Genomic DNA, 18,329 nt, shown 5'->3' on the forward strand with positions numbered 1-18,329 from the left:
GATTAATTGGAAGATTATCTAGAAAAATATTTTTAGTTAAAGGTAAAAGAATTGAGAATATTTGAGAATATTTCAAATATATAGCATCCATTTGAAAATTTTCACTATGAGAATAAAATAATAATATTAAATTATGATAACATTCCGAAGAAATTTTGAACCTATTTAAGTTGTAGATGCTGTTAGAGAAAATTCCGAAGAATGTATAAAGACTAAATTTTAGAAGTTCGCTAGAATAGGCCGAGTGAAAAGAATGCTTTTGAAAGTTATAGCCTTCGACTACCCGGTGCGAAAATTTTCCAAGGATGCGTAGTCGCTATTGATTCCGGAGGCTGTTCCGCCCTTACGCACCCTCGCGGTCTTTCTCTTCCCTGCTTCCAAGCACGTCGCTCGTTGCCTTTTCCTCAGCTCCTCCCTCAGCATATTTCTCCTTCGTCCCTCTATCACTATCTTCTTCCATCTCCCGCGCTTGTCTCTTCCCCTCATCTCCGAAATATCCCAGTTGCTTCTCCTTGCCGTGCTTACACCAATCCACGAAGGGGTTAGAACTATCCCTAGCTTATAGCTGCTTCCGCGTTCGTTCCACTGATGAAACTTTATTCGATATCATGAAATCACGCGAAAACCGCATGTAATCATCGGAAATCCAATCGTCGATGTCGAGTAGATTAATTAATTCATTCAGGGTAAAAGTAAGACTGTATCTAAAATTTAGAATCGCGTGTTTTTGCTGTATGATATATAAAACAAATATATTTTGCGTATCTAATATTTATATCAAATATTTAACATTTTAATATTTTCTAAAAATCACTCCTTCACTCCTTTGCCACAGTCAACGTTTGATATTTCTACAACACATATTTTTTACTTGTTGAAAAGAATAAACTTAAAAGGAGAATTTACGACAAAGAAAGAAATAAATCTTATACAAAAGATAGAAAAATTTCAAAAATTTAGAACTCTTCTCTACGTATTGCAAAAATTATTTGCATTGATAAAAAAGATTGAGATATAGGAAATGAAATAGAGGAAAAAAAACGATGAATATAATTATGACAAATGTATTTAATACATTGAGAAAAATGATCTGGTTGGAAATAATTCTGGTGGAAAATGGACGAATCAGAATTTTCTGGTTAAATCTACTAGAATTCTAGTTGAAATAACTAGAATTCTGATTGAGAGATATAATTATTCTGGTAAATATAAGAATTCTAGTAGATTTTACCAAAAATACTGTATCAACCAGAATTTCAGTTATCTCAACTAGAATTCTAATAAATTGTACCAGAAAATTCTGATTTGCTCATTTTCAACTAGAAATTTTTTTTCAGTGTAGTATAACATTGTGGTACACTTTAATTAGAGCTTATAATATCGGTTAAAATTTACAGAGCAATTAAACGTGCTCAGAAAATACAAAAAATTGCGTGAGATGAGCATGTGCATTTTCTTAGACCTTTAGAAATTTTTAGTCATCGCACATACAAAAAAAGTCTTGATATTTACGTTCAAAAAACGACGAAATATCTACGATTTCAATAGTATTTACGTTCAGCAGAAAAAGCTTTGCAACTTTTATAAGATTTTTTAATATGATTACTGAAAAATTCTTTAATATGATTAGTTTTATACATTTTTAGATCCAATGAGAACTAAGGACAAGAATCAAATATTAAAAAAATCTTACAATATATTGAAAAAAATATTGTGTAAATTACATGATTGTAAAATTACCTAAATTACATAAACATTTAGGTGATTTTACAATCATATTTAAGTAAATATTACATTATAATGCTGGGTTGGAAAAAACCCAGCATAACCATGTAATTTTACACAATATTTTTTTCAGTATAGTTGTAAAGTTCCTTTTTTCTTTGCTAAACGCAATTAAAGAGCAACTGCTCTTGGTAATTGCGTGCTTTGAGAAGTTTCTCTTCGGAGAATTCAAAGAAGATAGGTGAACGAGTTTAAGTGAGGAACTATGCGCGCGCACAGAATGCTTCCCTTTCATTTACATCCGCCGGACGATCGACCTTGAACAGTCTTGTCGAAATCGAAGAGTCCTGTTGAAGGCCAACCCGAAATCCATTAATTTTTATGCGCCCGGAAACCATTTGCCGATCCCACGCGCACTTGGGCCGCACGCTTCACTGATAGCGGTATTTACGAGCCATGCAACTATTAATTATCTTTAAACGTTACCTGAACCTATCCCAACCCCATTCCAATTACCATCAGAAACAAAGGAGCCGATATGCACTTCGGTAATAAAAAGAATTTTATTTATCACTCACACTTCTCAATTCCTCTTTACTTAACATTTTCATATAATTAACAACATATTATAAATATCAATTATAGTTATCTTTACGTATATAATATATTGTATACAATATCGAAACATTCTAAGCCAGGGCGAAAGACTTCGTGACGCGTGGCTGCAAATTCTGAAGTGAGGCTAAAACAGGAAGAAATCGCAAACGGCGGAAGACGCTTGTTTTCTGGGGAGCCATCGTGGATTCACGCTCGACCGAGGGGATAATCGATTGGCCATTCAGCGGAATTAGTTGATTGAGACAAGGTGGTCGATATACGTTGTGGCTCATGGTACAGAAACCCGCGTCAACACGTAGTACAGAGACTTATGAACAAGGGTGACACAAAGGATGTTAAAAAAAAGTGTCTTCTCTGTTTCCCTTCTCCTTTGTCTCTCCCTTTTCCTTCTTTAAACTTGCTTCAAGTCAAGTCGATTCGTTTTTCCCCGAGAAACATATCGTTGTGGCGTATTATTAGCCGTTATTTTATTGTTGGATTTATCGTATTGTTTGAACACGTAAACGCAATTTAGAAGATGAGAGATCATTAAGAGAAGCACTTTCAAGTAATCAATGTTATCGTTTTTCACTATCTCGTAATCAATCACATCTTCTCCGTAATTAACATTACTGCAAGTATTAGCGAAAGTTTCAAAAACTTTGCTCACCGATCTCCAGATGCGCCGCACCGTGAATGATAAATTTTACTTCAAGGACAACACCCTCGTCATTGGCGAAGATAATGACCGGCGGATCGTAGAAACGACAGCAGTACCCGTCGACTTGCACCCATATACCTGCGGGCGCTCACAAAAGAGAGAACGAGTCCTTCCTTTTCTCTACCTGGACGAACAAAGAGACTCCGTAACGGAATCAACCCTCGGCGAACCGATAATCCGACAGGCAGTCGCATGTTCGGCCGATTTTCGCAAACCCGACCTACGGATTTGTCTATAGTTGCCGCTAACAGCAATTTCGGCATTAATGAATCGAACATCTATTTCGTGAAACAATGGGTGACAGTACTTCAAGTCACTCGGTGGAGTTACGCGACGCAACGACCCCCGGCAGGAGGTCGCAAGTTGATCGGCGAAGGGCACTTCAACAGTCGACGATCAAAGAGCGTGATATTGCGTTCCCCGCGAGATTCGACAAATCGAAATTCAGATTGCCATTGTGCGATGGAAAGGGAAGAGTTTGGATAACACGCACAAGAAAACGAGTTAGACAAAACAGCGTAGAGACAACTTGATCCTCGAAAGTTCCAATCAGCACTGAGAAGTTGATGACTTATAGCGTTTTTCACTGACAGAGCTGGTGCACACTCAATGCACTTTAAAGCCGTACACAAATCGACGTACAAAAATGTACGTTTAATAAAAATATAGAAACGAATTAAAAAAACCGAATTAAAAAACCGATCCTCAATACATTTTATTGTGGTATTTGATAAAATATACATTGGGTATTTTATTAATTGAGATATCTCACTTTTACATTCAGATTAGGTTAGTGTACAACAGCTTTAATATGCCCCTGGAAAAGTTTTACGAAAAACTATATAGATTGAGACAAGATCTTGGAAATTATTAGTTTTTCATAGATATATTCACAGTGGGACGTAGAGCGACGTTGTTTCTTTGAAAAATCTAGAAAATCCTCTGCCCTCAAACAACGCCACTCTACGTCTCACTATGAATTATATATCTACGAAAAATTAAGAATTTCTAAAATTTGTCTCAATCTATGGTTTTATAGTTTTTCTGTACTTTTTCGTTAAAATTTTTTTCCGCCAGGGGCACTAAGTGCTCACCAGTTCTGCCAATTAAAAACGCTATTAAATTTCGGTATACATCAGTTAGGAAAACTTTCGAAAATGACATTTATAATGACAGCAATACATATTGATTTTAGTCTTCTTAAATTCTTATACATATATATAAATACAAAGAAATTGTACAAGGACTCTCGGTAATGTAAAAAGTATAAGAATATAATAATTGACAGTAAGAATACAGCACGATAAATGATGAGCAAATTATATATAATTTAAATGATCAAATGATCGTTTTAATTACGTATTATTTTAAATTTAATTAAATAACTATAATTTGCGCACATCATTTGTGTTACACTCTTTTGCATATTCCAAAAAGTTTCAAAAGAAAAACACACCAAAACTAAGTATATTTACACTCGAATTCTCTTAAGGACAGATTATTCTTGAAAAAAGAAACTTTAATGAGTTTTCAACATTAAGTCTTTTTACCTAAGTTTTAAGTCTTAAAAGCAATCATAGACGATTATTCTCACATCCAGCTGTGATTGATCAATTTCTTATATGGATTAAGACTTAAAACTTAGGTATCGTCTTATTGTAGAAAATCCTTATTGTAATAATCCACTGGAAATCATTTGTGATTTTATATTAAAAAAAATTTATTGTATCAATTTTATCAATACCTTTTTTTAGAATATGAGATTGTATTTTGATAGGTAGTTGTGTGTGTCAAGCCTCTCAGAATTAATTCTCAATAGCGAAACGAATGCAGATCACGCGTAATAATCGTTAATATTTTATTACAGTAATAACTTGAGAGTTAATATTTTATTCCTCAACACAATAGCACAACAGTGTATCCCAATCTTAGTACTCATCAACGTCCACAGAGCGGCGCCTCCACTCGCGGTCAATGACGCGCGTCTTCTGCTATCTACGCACTATCCGGCATGACGCGTATCGACCCCGATTACTCCGGCAACATCTCACCTTGAGTCGTCGCCGGCAAATACGATCGACTCATCCCACTCGTTCGTACAAAGAAATACACGCGAAATACATCGGATTGTCGTGCACGCTAATAGATTTCGAATTAATTCGTCTGAGAGATTCAATGGATGAACAGAATAATTCGATAATTAATTTAACAACAAATTACATCTTCCCTGTTCGTTAATTACAAACGATCGGAAAACTCGCGTGAATATAAAGGAAAGAGATGACGAAAGGATCCCCGCGCTTTTCCGAGAGAGAGAGAGAGAGAGAGAGTGAGAGAGAGAGAGAGAGAGAGAGAGAGAGAGAGAGAGAGAGAACCATTAGCGTGGAGGCGATAGTGTACATACTTCCCTCACGCACGCGTCGTAAACCGCCTCCTCAACGAACGGAGCGCCTCCGTGGTGGGGTACACCCGGCACATAAAGGGGAAGCTACGCCACTTGGTGGGGTACCATTGTGATATCAAGTGGGGGTAGATTGGGCGCGGCTTACAGCGGGACCGCGCAGCGCGTGTTATAAAAATATAATATCAGTACTCTACCTAGCGTTCACTAGCCTTCTTTCTCGCTAGATATCCCGTCCGACATATAATTATCTGTGCTGATAGTGCGCGTTCTCCAATCCCTCCCCCGTCCCCGTGTAACACGCACACCGGTGAACGGCAAGAGTATCCTACTTCGGCATTCATTGATCGCCACGATCGAATCTCGCTCCGACGAACGGAGAAACGAGTGGAGACGTGTAAGGGGTGGAAAGGAGAGAAAAAGAGCGAGAGAGAGAGAGAGAGCGAGTGGGCGAGAGGAAACACCCCCACGTTTCCGAGCAACGCCATTGACAGCAGCGCGGTACTGCGTGAATCCGCGAGCCGACTAGCAGATACCGATATTGGAGCGTAACGTAATCAACGTGAACGGCGGCGCCCGAGAGTTTGGTGGTGTTGATCTTGGCGTACTCCACGCGACCACCGATTGATCCACGTGCAAGACAGCGAGGAAGCCTCGTGTGCAACGTGTGTACATCCAATCCGCCCGTCGTCGGCAAGTCGAGCGATCGGACGGCGCGCAACCCGGAATCGTCCCAGAATCGTCCCAACGGACGGCCAATCGCGTTCAGGCCGGTCTACTACACTCGGTTGGTAAAAAAGCGCGAGCGACTCCGATACGTCGAGGGAATTCCTACGTCGGCCCAAAAACGAGGAGGAGGGGGAGAGAGAAAGAGAGAGGCGACGTGGAAGAGAGCGAGGGAGAAAAACGGAGAGAGCGAGAGCGGCCTGCTCCGACTGCTCCGGCTGCTCCGAGGGAGAGAGGGTAGCGCCTAGAGAGAGAAAGACGCAGGAAGCGGTCGCGAGCGGTGTCTGGCGATGAAGAGAGATAGAGGGATGCAGATAGAGCGAAGGGTAGGGAGGGGACGACTCGCTTAGAAGGCTAGGTATCGGGAGACGACGGGGAAAGCTAGTGCTTCACCACCCGCACGAGTTTCCTTTGGACATTCGTCCGAAGCTATTCGCGGCGTGTTTTCTTCCCTCTCCGAGTGCGAGTGAACTAATTGGACGGTACCCGTCGTCATAGTTATCCTCATTGTCGTCGTCGGTTGTTCTCGTCCTTACCGTCATCATCCTCATCGTCGCCATCGCCTTTGCCATCGCCATCGCCTTCGCCGTCGTCGTCGTCGTCGTCGTCATCGTCGTCGTCGTCGTCGTCGTAGTCGTAGTCGTCGTCGTCGACTTGGTACAATCGTCATTTACCCGTGACGTAACTCGCGTCGTCAGCTAAGGAGGGAGCGGCGTGCTCGAAGGAGGGAGTAAAACGCGGGACGGAAGTCGGAAGAGAGCCAAAGAGGAAAGGAAGAGGGAGAGAGAGTGAGGAAGTGCGTGCGTCATAATCGGCGAGGAGAGAGATTTCGGCATCTCGAAATCATTCGCCGGAATATATCGCGTGTGTCGCCACGACACGTACGCCGCGCCGTGCCGGTCCTCATTCCGGAGCAGCGGATCCTGAGGAGGGCGTAAGGGCTAGAAGTGCACCAGTATCTTTTTTCTACGCTTGTCTTCCCTCCCTCTCTCTCCGCACCTCGGTGGCGTGGGAGATCAGCCAGTGTTTTAGTGCCAGTGTTTAAAGTCTACCTCAACCAATAAAGCATATTTAACAGAAAGAGAAAGAAAATACGTGTATATATAATATATATATAAATATATATACACATATATATATTAAATATACATATATATATATATAAAAGGACACAAGTGTAAGCGCGTAATCTTTACGTTTTGTGCGCGAGTTCTGCGACAGCAAAGTTTTTATCGTAAATATGTCTCTGGATAAGTTCGCGGAAGGCGGTATGCTGCAGAAGGAGATGGAGCGTCTGGAGATTGAAGAGAAGAATGGTGATAGTCCGAGGTAAAGTCGAAAACTATATAGCGTTATTTCTTATTCATCGCCAACAGGTGTTAATTTGCAATCTTAATATTTCATTGGTAGATTATATACGTTTGTGAGCTATAATTAAAAATTATTATTTGTTCTTTATGTCAGGAAGGTCTTTTCTTGAAAGAGAAAAACGGCTATGCGCGTTTTAAGTAGAAATGACTTTTTATAGAATATTATTTTTATGAAATTGTGTGTGAAAGCGAAACTAAATATTTTCGAGTAATTTTACAATCTACTTTCAATTGTACGATATGATTCAGGTATTTCTCATACATATCAACAACTTTGCGAGCTTGCGAAAGAACTTGTATAGGTAACAACACAAACATGAATATTAGAGGTCATTCAAGAATGGTTTAGTCATCTCGATTAGGAATAGTCGATAATTCCATCGATGGCGAATATAATTATTATTATTATCCGATATGAATATTTGTCACGCAAAATTTCAATGTGACTTTGACAGAAACCTACTATACATTATACTTAACGTGGAAAATTCCAGTTAATTACATACAGATCTTAATGCAAGTTTTTGGGGGGGCTATTCACGATCCGTGATCGTCGGAGATATTGGCGCGCAAATGAGCGCGAAGTCGAGACTATACATTTCCGATTGGTTGATTGCGTCAGGCCGTGATTGTTGGCGAATTCGCTTTTTAAAACGCGCGGCGATTATGTAATATGACGTGAGGTAAATTTCGGATATCGGTTGCTTTCGCCTTCGTTGATTAAGTTCTCATAACCCTTTGTCGACTATAAGGACGGCATCTTTAAGTGTATACGAAGAATAAAAGGCGACATGTAAGAAAAAATCGATGAAATATTCAGTTTAACATTAATTAATAAATTAATTAATAAATTAATAACTTAAAATAAAAAGAGAAATTTGCTCTGCAATGTTTTGAATAAGTATATAGTTAATATTCCTCATATATTAATAAAACAGTAAAAAGTAGCGTTTTTTCAGACAGTCCATATTATAAATTTTTATATTTATTTTTTACTCTTTGCAATTTAAGGTGCTTAGTAACATCATTATCAAATTTGTGTGATGTTATTTCCATCTTCAGTTTATAATTGCGTTTTAATACCCATTTCTATCAATGAAGATTAACTTTAATTTCGGTTCAACTTACTCTTCATCTTTTTCTAATTTTTAAAATTAAAAAAAGATGAAGATTGAATTGAATCGAAATTAAAGTTAACGTTGATGAAAGCGTGCATAAGTCTGACAAATTAAATCGCAGTTTATAGCTGAAAAATGTATTTGCAAATGTGTATATGAAAATTTGTAAATGTGTATATGCAAATGTGAATATTAAGCATCAAGATCCGCTTCGACTGAAAATAAGATTTTATTGTTTGATTTATTCCGATCGATCTAATTTCTATACTAATAACAATGATTTTTATATAAATTTTATCATTCGCATATCATTGAATGCTATCACTTTAATTAATCTATACTCGAAGAAAAACTGTTATTAAAAGGAAACTGATCGATCAAATACCAAGAGCGAAAGTTGTTTCTTTACTCTCGCTCACGGTAGTCCGCCTGCGACGAGCGCGTTTCAAATATACCTACCAATTTACACACCGCGAGACAAATATAATGGCACGCAGACGGCGAAATTGTATCGCAATTTTGTCTCGACGAAGTCGAGTGTCGTCTAATCTCACGGCCGACCAAGAATTACGTTCGCAGAGTCAACAACCTCCTCGATAAATATCGGCGATAACGTAAATCAAATTACGCACGCACGCACTCCGTGCGCGGGCGTATCTCGTCATTACACCAATCGGCATGCCTGCTTGACGGTATTCGCGCTTTCATGCCGCTGAATGGTCGCGATCAACTTCGAGTAACGGAGATAAAAGCCGTTTTCATATTACTGAACATGATACGCAATCAGAGTCGCAATAATGTCCCACGAATTCACGTGATTTATGTATAGTTATGTAAATCGTTAAATATTGTTTAAAACCTATAAAAGAATTGATGTCAGAAGTGACGACAGCCGTAAAGTCATTAAATGAACATATTCAGATAGGAATTATTATTTAATGAAGTTGTTGAAATAATTAACTCTCTCACGCCATGGATAGCCATTAGAATTATTATATATACCGGAAATATTGGCCGTTCGAAGGGCTACTGTGATGGCACGCCGAAAATTTTCTTTGTATTTGAGAAGATATTGCAATTACTCACCTAATTCATATTAAGTCAGTAAATGAACTCGTTAAAAGTAATCTCTCTGTTTATTGACGATAATTTGTACAAAATGTGATATCTTACATAATAAAGACACGCCATTCAATTTTCCTTTCAATTTCCAAGGAGAAAAAATTTTTAAAAGTGTCCAAATAATAAAATTAACTAGTTTTGCTGTGGCAGCATTTTTCGTCTACTTTTGTGTCGTGACGAAAAGATTAATAGCTTCGAATGAGAGCAACCAATGCCGTTCCGTGATTTGAAGATAAAATATTGAATATCTCATACCCCGTTCTCTATTCTTCAGTCGTAGAAAGAAATTGGTTATCGTAGATATATTTCGCACATATATCATTCTGATATGTTGAATTGAATTATACAAAAAATCGATACAACAATCGATATCAACAATTATACAGTCAACATGAACTAAAAATAATTTCTGAAAATTTAGTTATGATTATAATTATGATTAATAATTAGGATTATGGCTTGAGATGTATCCATTACAAAATGCTGGAAAGTAGTAATTGATTACTTATTTTGAGTATTAAAAGCACTGTTGTTTAATTTTGTTAAGTAATTTCCAATATTAAATTGGTCAATATTAAGAAATTGGATTTCTATGATGAGGAAGATTGATACGAATTTTATTGACTTAAGATTTCGTTGTCAAGATATTTAACAATAAATTTAGATACATATATGTATATACATACATATCAATTATTAATGCAATGGTAGAAATTATTATTGCTGCTTTCGTTGATTTCTCAAGTAAAAAAATTTTATTATGAGAAATTAGAAAATTATGGCCAGTGGGAAATAATATTCGAAGTTGATGATTAATCAGTTCTCTCTTTGATTAAAGCCGGCCCTGGCCTTAGCGTTGCACGTGGCATGATTTCGTGGTTGTCCCTGAAATGACGCGGCAGTGTCGCCATCAACATAATGGACGTTACATGAACGGAAAATTTTTTTCGGCAAGTTTATCACGTACGCATGATGTTTACTTGTCACGTTATCACCTGATTGGAATTTTTTAATCGGAAAATTCAAACACTGCCAGACCAAGGAACATAAAACTAAATTGGGAAAGGTTCACATATCTAGTTCAATGTAAGAAGAAGAATTTATATAAGTTCTTCAATGAAAGAAGAAGAATTTATAGAAATATTAATATGTTGAAAAACTGTAAATAAATTTATTGTGAAAAATATTACCTCGGCTGGGAGTCGAACCCGGATCTCTTGTATTCCGTACGAGCATCCTAAGTCTTTAGACTATCTAGGCCTTAGTAATATTCTTCGCAATAATCAGTGTATGGAAAGTGTATGTATGGAAACAATGTCTTTCTTTCAGGCGAGGTAATATAAACAATAAGAAGAATTGACATAGTTTTTCAATACAAGAAGAATTTCAAAAAAAAATTAGAAATTCTAACGATAAGAAGAAAGTTAGAGTGTTCTTTAAACTTTCGGTTTTGTAATTTTCAATTTCTTATAACTTTCTGTAAAACTTCTTTGTGCTTTAGAAAAATTTTAAATTTTACATAAATTAAAAATCTATTCTTCGATTAAAATCGCATAATAAATTGTACACGTGTAAATTGTGTGTGTATAAAAATATTTTGATTCATAATAAATTTCAAAAATATAAATACGGAGTAGATAAATAGATTTTCATGCGTTTTTCATAGATCGAAATTACGTAGAAAAATACTGTACTGAAATTTAAGTATAACACGCACAACGGTTTCATTGTGTGTGCGATAGTAAGAATTTGCCGAAAATGGTGGCGATAGAGCGAGGGGGACGATATCGCGTACGTGACTTCAAGAATGACACCCCATAAAGCGAAAACGCAGCGTGACTCATTCGAAAAGGTGGGATAATAAAGAACAAGGACCAGGCAAGACTTTCTACCGCCGGAGTAATTCACGCATTATAGATCATATCGGCAGTTTTAATTTTGAATCGTACTTCTCATCCGGCTAATTACATAAAAGTCAGTTTTTTAATTAAAAATATTGAAGCACTATAATTTTCGGATTATAATTTCTAAGTTCTAAATGATTTGTAACACAAAAACTTAAGATTTAGTCCTAATTTTTAAGGTAACTATTACGAAGAACGTAATTTCCTACTATCCGGGAAATAAGAAAGATATTTTATCATCATAATTACAGCACACTTTGTTCTCTAAAACTCGGGCAGCTCTTTATTCGTAATAAGTCAATGTTCGTAAATCATTCAAAGGATATAATATCGAAAGAAACGGCTTAAATTTTTGGTGAGATTTGATAAAATTGGACTGTGCGTTTAATTTCTAGCAGTGCCCATGTGCACCCACGTGGAGAACTCGCATCAGGTACTCATCGTACGCGTCCGCGTGACACGCACGAATTAGGGCCAGAAATAGTGCACCATACCGTGCACTGCGATGTGGTTTAAAAATAACGCGGGGAAATAGACCATATACGTACACGTACGGTTTATTATGGCGAAGTCCACACCGGAAACCGGCGGTAAATAAATAGGCGGAAGAAGCGAGGGCAAAGGTAGAAAGAAAGCGTCTCGCTTGGCGTTCTGTATTCGAAAATGTCAGCTTAGAACGAGAATTTATGAGAACGTAGGTATGCTTGAAGATAAAAAAAGAAATGATAAAGAAAAAGGAAAAGATAAAGAAATTAAATTAAGAGATGACGTTAATTAAAAGTACTCTCTAAATTCTTTGGAGTGGAATCTCTTTCTAAAAAGTGAAAATTGAGTCAGTCTTGAAAAAGAGTGGCTCAATTTTCAATCTTTAAGAGTGAGATTTCACTTTTCAGAGTGACAATTCTAAAAGTTTTAGAAAGTAAAGAACGACAAATTGTCTTCGTGACAATCCAAGAAAAATATAGAAGCTGGATAGGTATTTTCTGTGAAAATATATTTGTTGATAAAATGGAAAATGTAAAATAAATCACGAATTTGGAATATGTATTTAGCAAAGTAATAAAATGGGAGACTTTCGGGAATCGGTCGAAAGATCAAAATAAAGTCGAGAAGAAAAAAAGTAGACTACTAGATTTTTGATGATTGAAACGAAGAGAGTTGAAAAATCGAAAGATTCTTCACAACAGTTGTCACGATTAAAGGAAATTTGCGAATTTCGGTGACGTGCGTAAAAGATTGGCGTTGCAAGCGTTTACCTGGCGAAAACCTGTCCGCGAAACTTACGATGTGTCGCCAGCTACATAATATTTTTCTAAGCATGCTTACTTACGTAATTTCCCATTACGTAAACGACGACACGCGCAATTACGTCGTGAATTCTTCTTTCACTTCACAAGAGAGCGCGCGTATACGGAGACGCGAGCGAGTCCAATTCTTCAAAACGCAGGTCGCGACTCGAGTTCAAAAATATAATTACAATACAATGAAATACGAATGGAATAAAAAGTGCAAATCGTTACACTTTTGTATTATACGCGTGTACAAGCTCTCTCCCTCTCAATAGTGAACATTAGTAAAACTTACAAGTTTAAAATATAAGTATGTTTTGTAAATTTATAACTCCAAGGGAAACAATAAATTCATTTATTCATTCATTCATATAAATCTAATATTTCGTAGCGAAAATTGTTGTATACATAAAATATGGGATGTGTGTTTTCTCTTCTGTTTCACAGAAACATTCTTGCTTCCACCTTTTGTTGAAAGAATTCATTTTACTTTCTTCCATATACTTTATGGATCTTGTGAGCTACGTTTGGAAAAGAGAAGAATTTAGAAACTCTAGCCGCGTTTGGTATTAATTAAACATGCCGTGAGAAAATGCTCTAGCTGCTATTATAATATTATAGCCGTGGTTTTGTTTTCCCCGCCAATTAAAGCCGCGGGACCGGTGGGATGGATACGCAGTTGCGATTCCAGCCAAAACTTTCCACGCAAGAGACCCCCGCTCGCCTCATTCTCTCCGCTTCTAAATCTCCTAATAGCAATCGTCATCATCGCATGCATACACGCACTGTCGCGTCCACATTACCTTTCGTACTACATTCTTCGTATCAAATAAACAAAACTGTTCCAAACGATCACAATCAGCGCCAAATACGCCTTGAAAATCACAGGGATCCTCGGGGATCCTTTGACAGAAAATCAAAGAGAGAAATATATCTTAGTTCTGAGAAAAATGTCTGGTTGAAAATAAATGAACCAAAAAATTTTGATTACATCAAGTAGAATCCGGTTATTTTAATTAGAATTTAGTAGGTTTAACCAAAAAAAATTCTAAACCATTTTCTAATCCATTTTCAATCAAGATTCCAATTAATTCAACCAGACATTTTTCTCATTGTCAGTGTCGAATTGAATTTCTTTAATTAGAAAGTAAATAATAAATTAATCGTATGTAATATCGAATAATGAATATTTTTTTCTCGTGAATTTTATCACAATACCAAGAGCTGCGCCGACAAACGTTCTGCCGCAACTTAGGACAAATAAATGAACAAGGAAACCACAGGACAACCTCAATAAAGTAACGCGAGATGCCTTGTGGGGTGGTGTTGAAATTTGATGAAGAGATGATCGCACGCGATCACGCGATGAAAAGGAACTGTTCGAAAACCTGTAGTATAGCATTTCTACGCTTCCGTCAGGAGTGTAAATCCTTTACATTGAAGAAAATACTCTAGTTACATCAACACAAAGTATGAACAATACGAATTCTGATCATGTATGAATCAGAATTCTGATTATTGTAATTAAATTTCTGATTATCTCAACTGGAATGTTTGATAGGCTTATCTATAAGTGTCTGTGATTTTCCTTTTTGGTTGAACCTACCAGAATTCCAATTAATGTGTATTAAAACTTTTTTTGAAAAATATAAGTATGAAGGAAAAATTTGTGAAACTGCATTTTCGCGACTTGCGAAAATGTACAAAGTAAAAAATTCGTGAAAAACGGCTACAAATACCACCCCATTTTTGATACGGTAATTGTTTTTGAAAAAAGTATTATCGCAAGCGCAAAAAAGCAGTTATGCAAAGAAATCGCGTGCAAAAATCGCACGGTGATCTTGAATAATCGCATCGCCGTTCTTTATCGTTCTATAACGACAAATAATGACGGATAACCGTAATAAAGTTAAGTGGGCAAGAAGAAGCGGGGGAATTACAGTGAAGACAGCTACGTGGCGGAACAACGTGCGTGACTTTAATTTAAGAGCGAACCATCCGGATACGGCGATCTCGATGATGTCTTCCCTGCCGAGATCGCGAGTAATAGAAATGTAAATAACGAATTAGAGATTCCGAGAAATAAAAACGGCCGTCGCGAAACGGCTGAGTGTGCTCGTACTTTCATGACGAAAGGCATGAGAACATCATGGAGACGCGTATTCGAGTTACGTCGCAATCGCGAGCCGCCATTTTCTGCTAGCATGGCGGTCCAAGATTGATATAGCGGATGCGCTATCTTAATAGAGGGAGGGAGCGAGAGAACGTATAATATAACACGTTAATGCATAATATAAATAACGTTTAATTTGCGCAAGCGGATCGAAAGGAGATGCCATGATGAATGCCTTATCATTAATTCGTCGAAGTGAATAGCTACCACGTCACGTGTCGTATCGGCCAGACTCCGGATAGAGTCTCTTACGTTGTTCGTGGCTCTATCTTCCAGTGAAAACGCGCATCGCGCCTTTTTTCGCGTCGGTAACGTAGACACCTACGATACTGCCATCGCGGAAAATTCTTTCCGTCAAAAACACTCTTTATTCGACGCTATAAATCAATTATGGCAATCACAAACACTCAAAGATATTCCGACTCTGATTCTTTCCTTTTAGTATCAAAATTGAATTAAATAAGTTAGGAAATCCATTTCACATGAGACACCATTACAGTCGCTGCATGATAGCGCAAACTTGTAACGATTATTACTTAATGAGGACGTGATGAACAGCCAATTTTCAATTTTCAATATTAAATGTTTTTGTACCAAACTAAGCTTTTTAATTAAAACAAAGAATCAATATTTTATTATCTACTTTGCTTTTGAAGCTCTCGAACTTGTATTAAAGCTGTCTTCCACATCACTCTTTATTTATTAAAAAGTATATGACAATATAAGAATAATAAAAGAATCTATGGATAAAAGTTAGAAGAAAAAGAAAAGATATTGTAATTAATTTAAAATTTTCTCCGATTTGCTGGATTTAAAAACTAGAAGAATGGTTATATATACCGGAGAAGTTATACTTTCTCTTTATTTTGTTCGCCTTTTTACAGAAATATTACAGAAAGAAAGAGAGCTGTGCCGGATGCAATATGCAATCGTGCGTTTAATATTTCTAAGGAAATATTTTTTCAAACGTTTTTGTCTCGCATAAACTTTTCCGTTATCGTGCATCAAGAAAATGACAGAGGGTCGACATTCTCGCTTCCTTGTCAATCTCGACGTTAAGGTTTCTCTTGGGAAATCTTCTGGACAAAGAAGCCAGGTAAATTTTTGGCATGTTTTAACGGTCCTTTGGGCTTCACGGGTAAACTTCCAGGAAGGCCCCTTTGTCGATTTCACAATATTTCCTTCTACCTGAACACGAGATCAAGCATACCCGAAAATTTCGAAAGACCCGGGAAATAACAGAAGAATATCTTTTATAAGCGTTCCTACAAAGAAACTGTACTTTTTTTCAAAAACTTTTCTGTCTTTAGAGAATTATTTAACTTATAAACTCCCTTTAGAAGTATTTCTTTCTGGAAAATTTTTTGTAAAATCTTTGTGATCTTTTGTGATAGGTCGTTAGTGAACTCTGGTGAGATTTAAAAAAATGTTTTTTGCCTGTTATTCCTTTTTCTTACTTTGTCTAGTTCTTTTTGCCAATTTTTTTGCTAAAATTTTTAAAAATCACAATTGTGTCCGGTAATATTTCAAGTCCCTAGGTAAAGACTTAACTATATATTAGACTCAACTAAATATTAGAATTCTTTTCGCGACAACGGAAGATATACAGATTAGAAACGTATGTACATCTTTCACTTAGCAACAAAGTTTACAAAATCTACTGGAAATTCTTTTGATAAAAAGAAAATTTTTGGAAATCATAAAGTGATTTTATGTTCAAGTTTTTCTGAATTTTACTATATAAATAACGCATAAAAGCTTTTAAGATATTTCGGATTTCTTATATGCGAAATTTAAACGTGATGTACCTCTCTTAGCGAAACAACTTAAGAGCGTAAAAATGGCGTCGGCGCTCAAGATGAGCCGCCATTTGCAAACCGGCTTGCGATATCCCACTGATTAGCATATAAGTTGCATACTAGTCAATCATATTAAGCTATAGCACTAATAAAGACTTGCTTTTATAATAGTTATGAATATTTGATAAATTAATATAAGAAAATAATTGTTACTCTTCCGTCCAAACTTTTTATAGATAGATATTTGAATTACTTTTATGTTTGTCATTTCTTTTAATGTGCTTTAGGCAAAGCAGATAATTCGAAGAATATTTAAAATCATAAATACTACATAATTTATTTTATCAATTTTTACGAAAATTTTTTCGGGCCAAAATTGTATTATAATAATTAATTATAAGTCAAATAAAGTAGCGCGAAATATGGCCGAGGAGAAGTAATATTTTGGTAATATTTCTTGTGAATTTTTAAATACATTTTTTACTTCTTCAAAATAAATTATATGTGATATATTAAATATTAATAACAATAAAATTTAATAACAAAATATTATACATTTTTATAGATTTATTAATGATTAAAGATATCTATATACAGACATTGTAATCAATTGATATATAATAGTACATTAAAAATCATAATTACACTTTAAGCAGTAGACTTCTTATAGTAACTTAATTATAAATATCTCTCTATTATTCTTAATACTCCTTGATATTTCTTTTTGTTCATTTGTATAATCGTCGACTGAAAAATTTCTCGTGAATCACGAAGTGTATCGAATAGTCCGGACGCATCAACATGACACTATGCTCGCGCGATAGTCACGGTATTTTCTCTAGTCAGCTCGCACAGAAGTTCCTTGCACTCTCTTTGTCTCTCCTGCCGATCAATGCACCCGCAAACGATTCTGTTTTCACCTTATGGTCGAAGAAGACAGACGACACCATGCTCGTGTCGCTGACCGCGTAGTCTTTCGTTTCTCGTCATCGGATGCGTTCCTAGAAGTGCAACAGAGCCCCATCTCCATACGTAGCCAGCAGTTTCTCCGTAACATTGATTAGTGTGTCTTATCAGAGTCTCGTAAGCAACGAACGTCCACCTCATCTTTTCTCTTCTCTCGTGAAACATTGTCATGATCTTTTGTAGGATAAATCTAGCCCGCGATTTTAATTCAACGAATTCTCCTTTATGTATGTACAGCCTGTGTGTAGAAGCTTACCTTTTATCCAGCACAACGAATTATAAATGCTAATTTAATTATCTCCAGCATTTCTAATTAAAGATACAGGATTGTTTCCACGATTCGTACTTTAATTGTTTAAATGGGAATGAATGTCAATTTATGTGCATTTATTTTACAAGCATTACAGTAAAATAAATG

General features: G+C 36.4%; 1 protein-coding gene across 6 annotated transcripts in view; it reads left to right on the plus strand.

Annotated features, from left to right (window-relative positions):
- Imp (IGF-II mRNA-binding protein) overlaps positions 1 to 18,329 on the plus strand; it is a 95,551-nt gene that overhangs the window by 36,533 nt on the left and 40,689 nt on the right. For 2 of the 6 annotated variants that reach the window (XM_018450857.1, XM_018450858.1), the window contains exon 1: positions 7,396 to 7,499. The exons of the other annotated variants lie outside the window; for them this stretch is intronic. In XM_018450857.1, coding sequence (XP_018306359.1) covers positions 7,411 to 7,499 — 89 coding nt within the window. In that variant the 5' untranslated portion in view covers positions 7,396 to 7,410. Of the gene's footprint in view, positions 1 to 7,395; positions 7,500 to 18,329 lie in introns of those variants that run through there. 6 annotated transcript variants of the gene reach the window in all.

Source organism: Mycetomoellerius zeteki, unplaced genomic scaffold, assembly GCF_001594055.1.
Source record: "Mycetomoellerius zeteki isolate Tzet28-1 unplaced genomic scaffold, Tzet1.0 scaffold3, whole genome shotgun sequence".
Lineage (NCBI taxonomy): Eukaryota > Metazoa > Arthropoda > Insecta > Hymenoptera > Formicidae > Mycetomoellerius > Mycetomoellerius zeteki.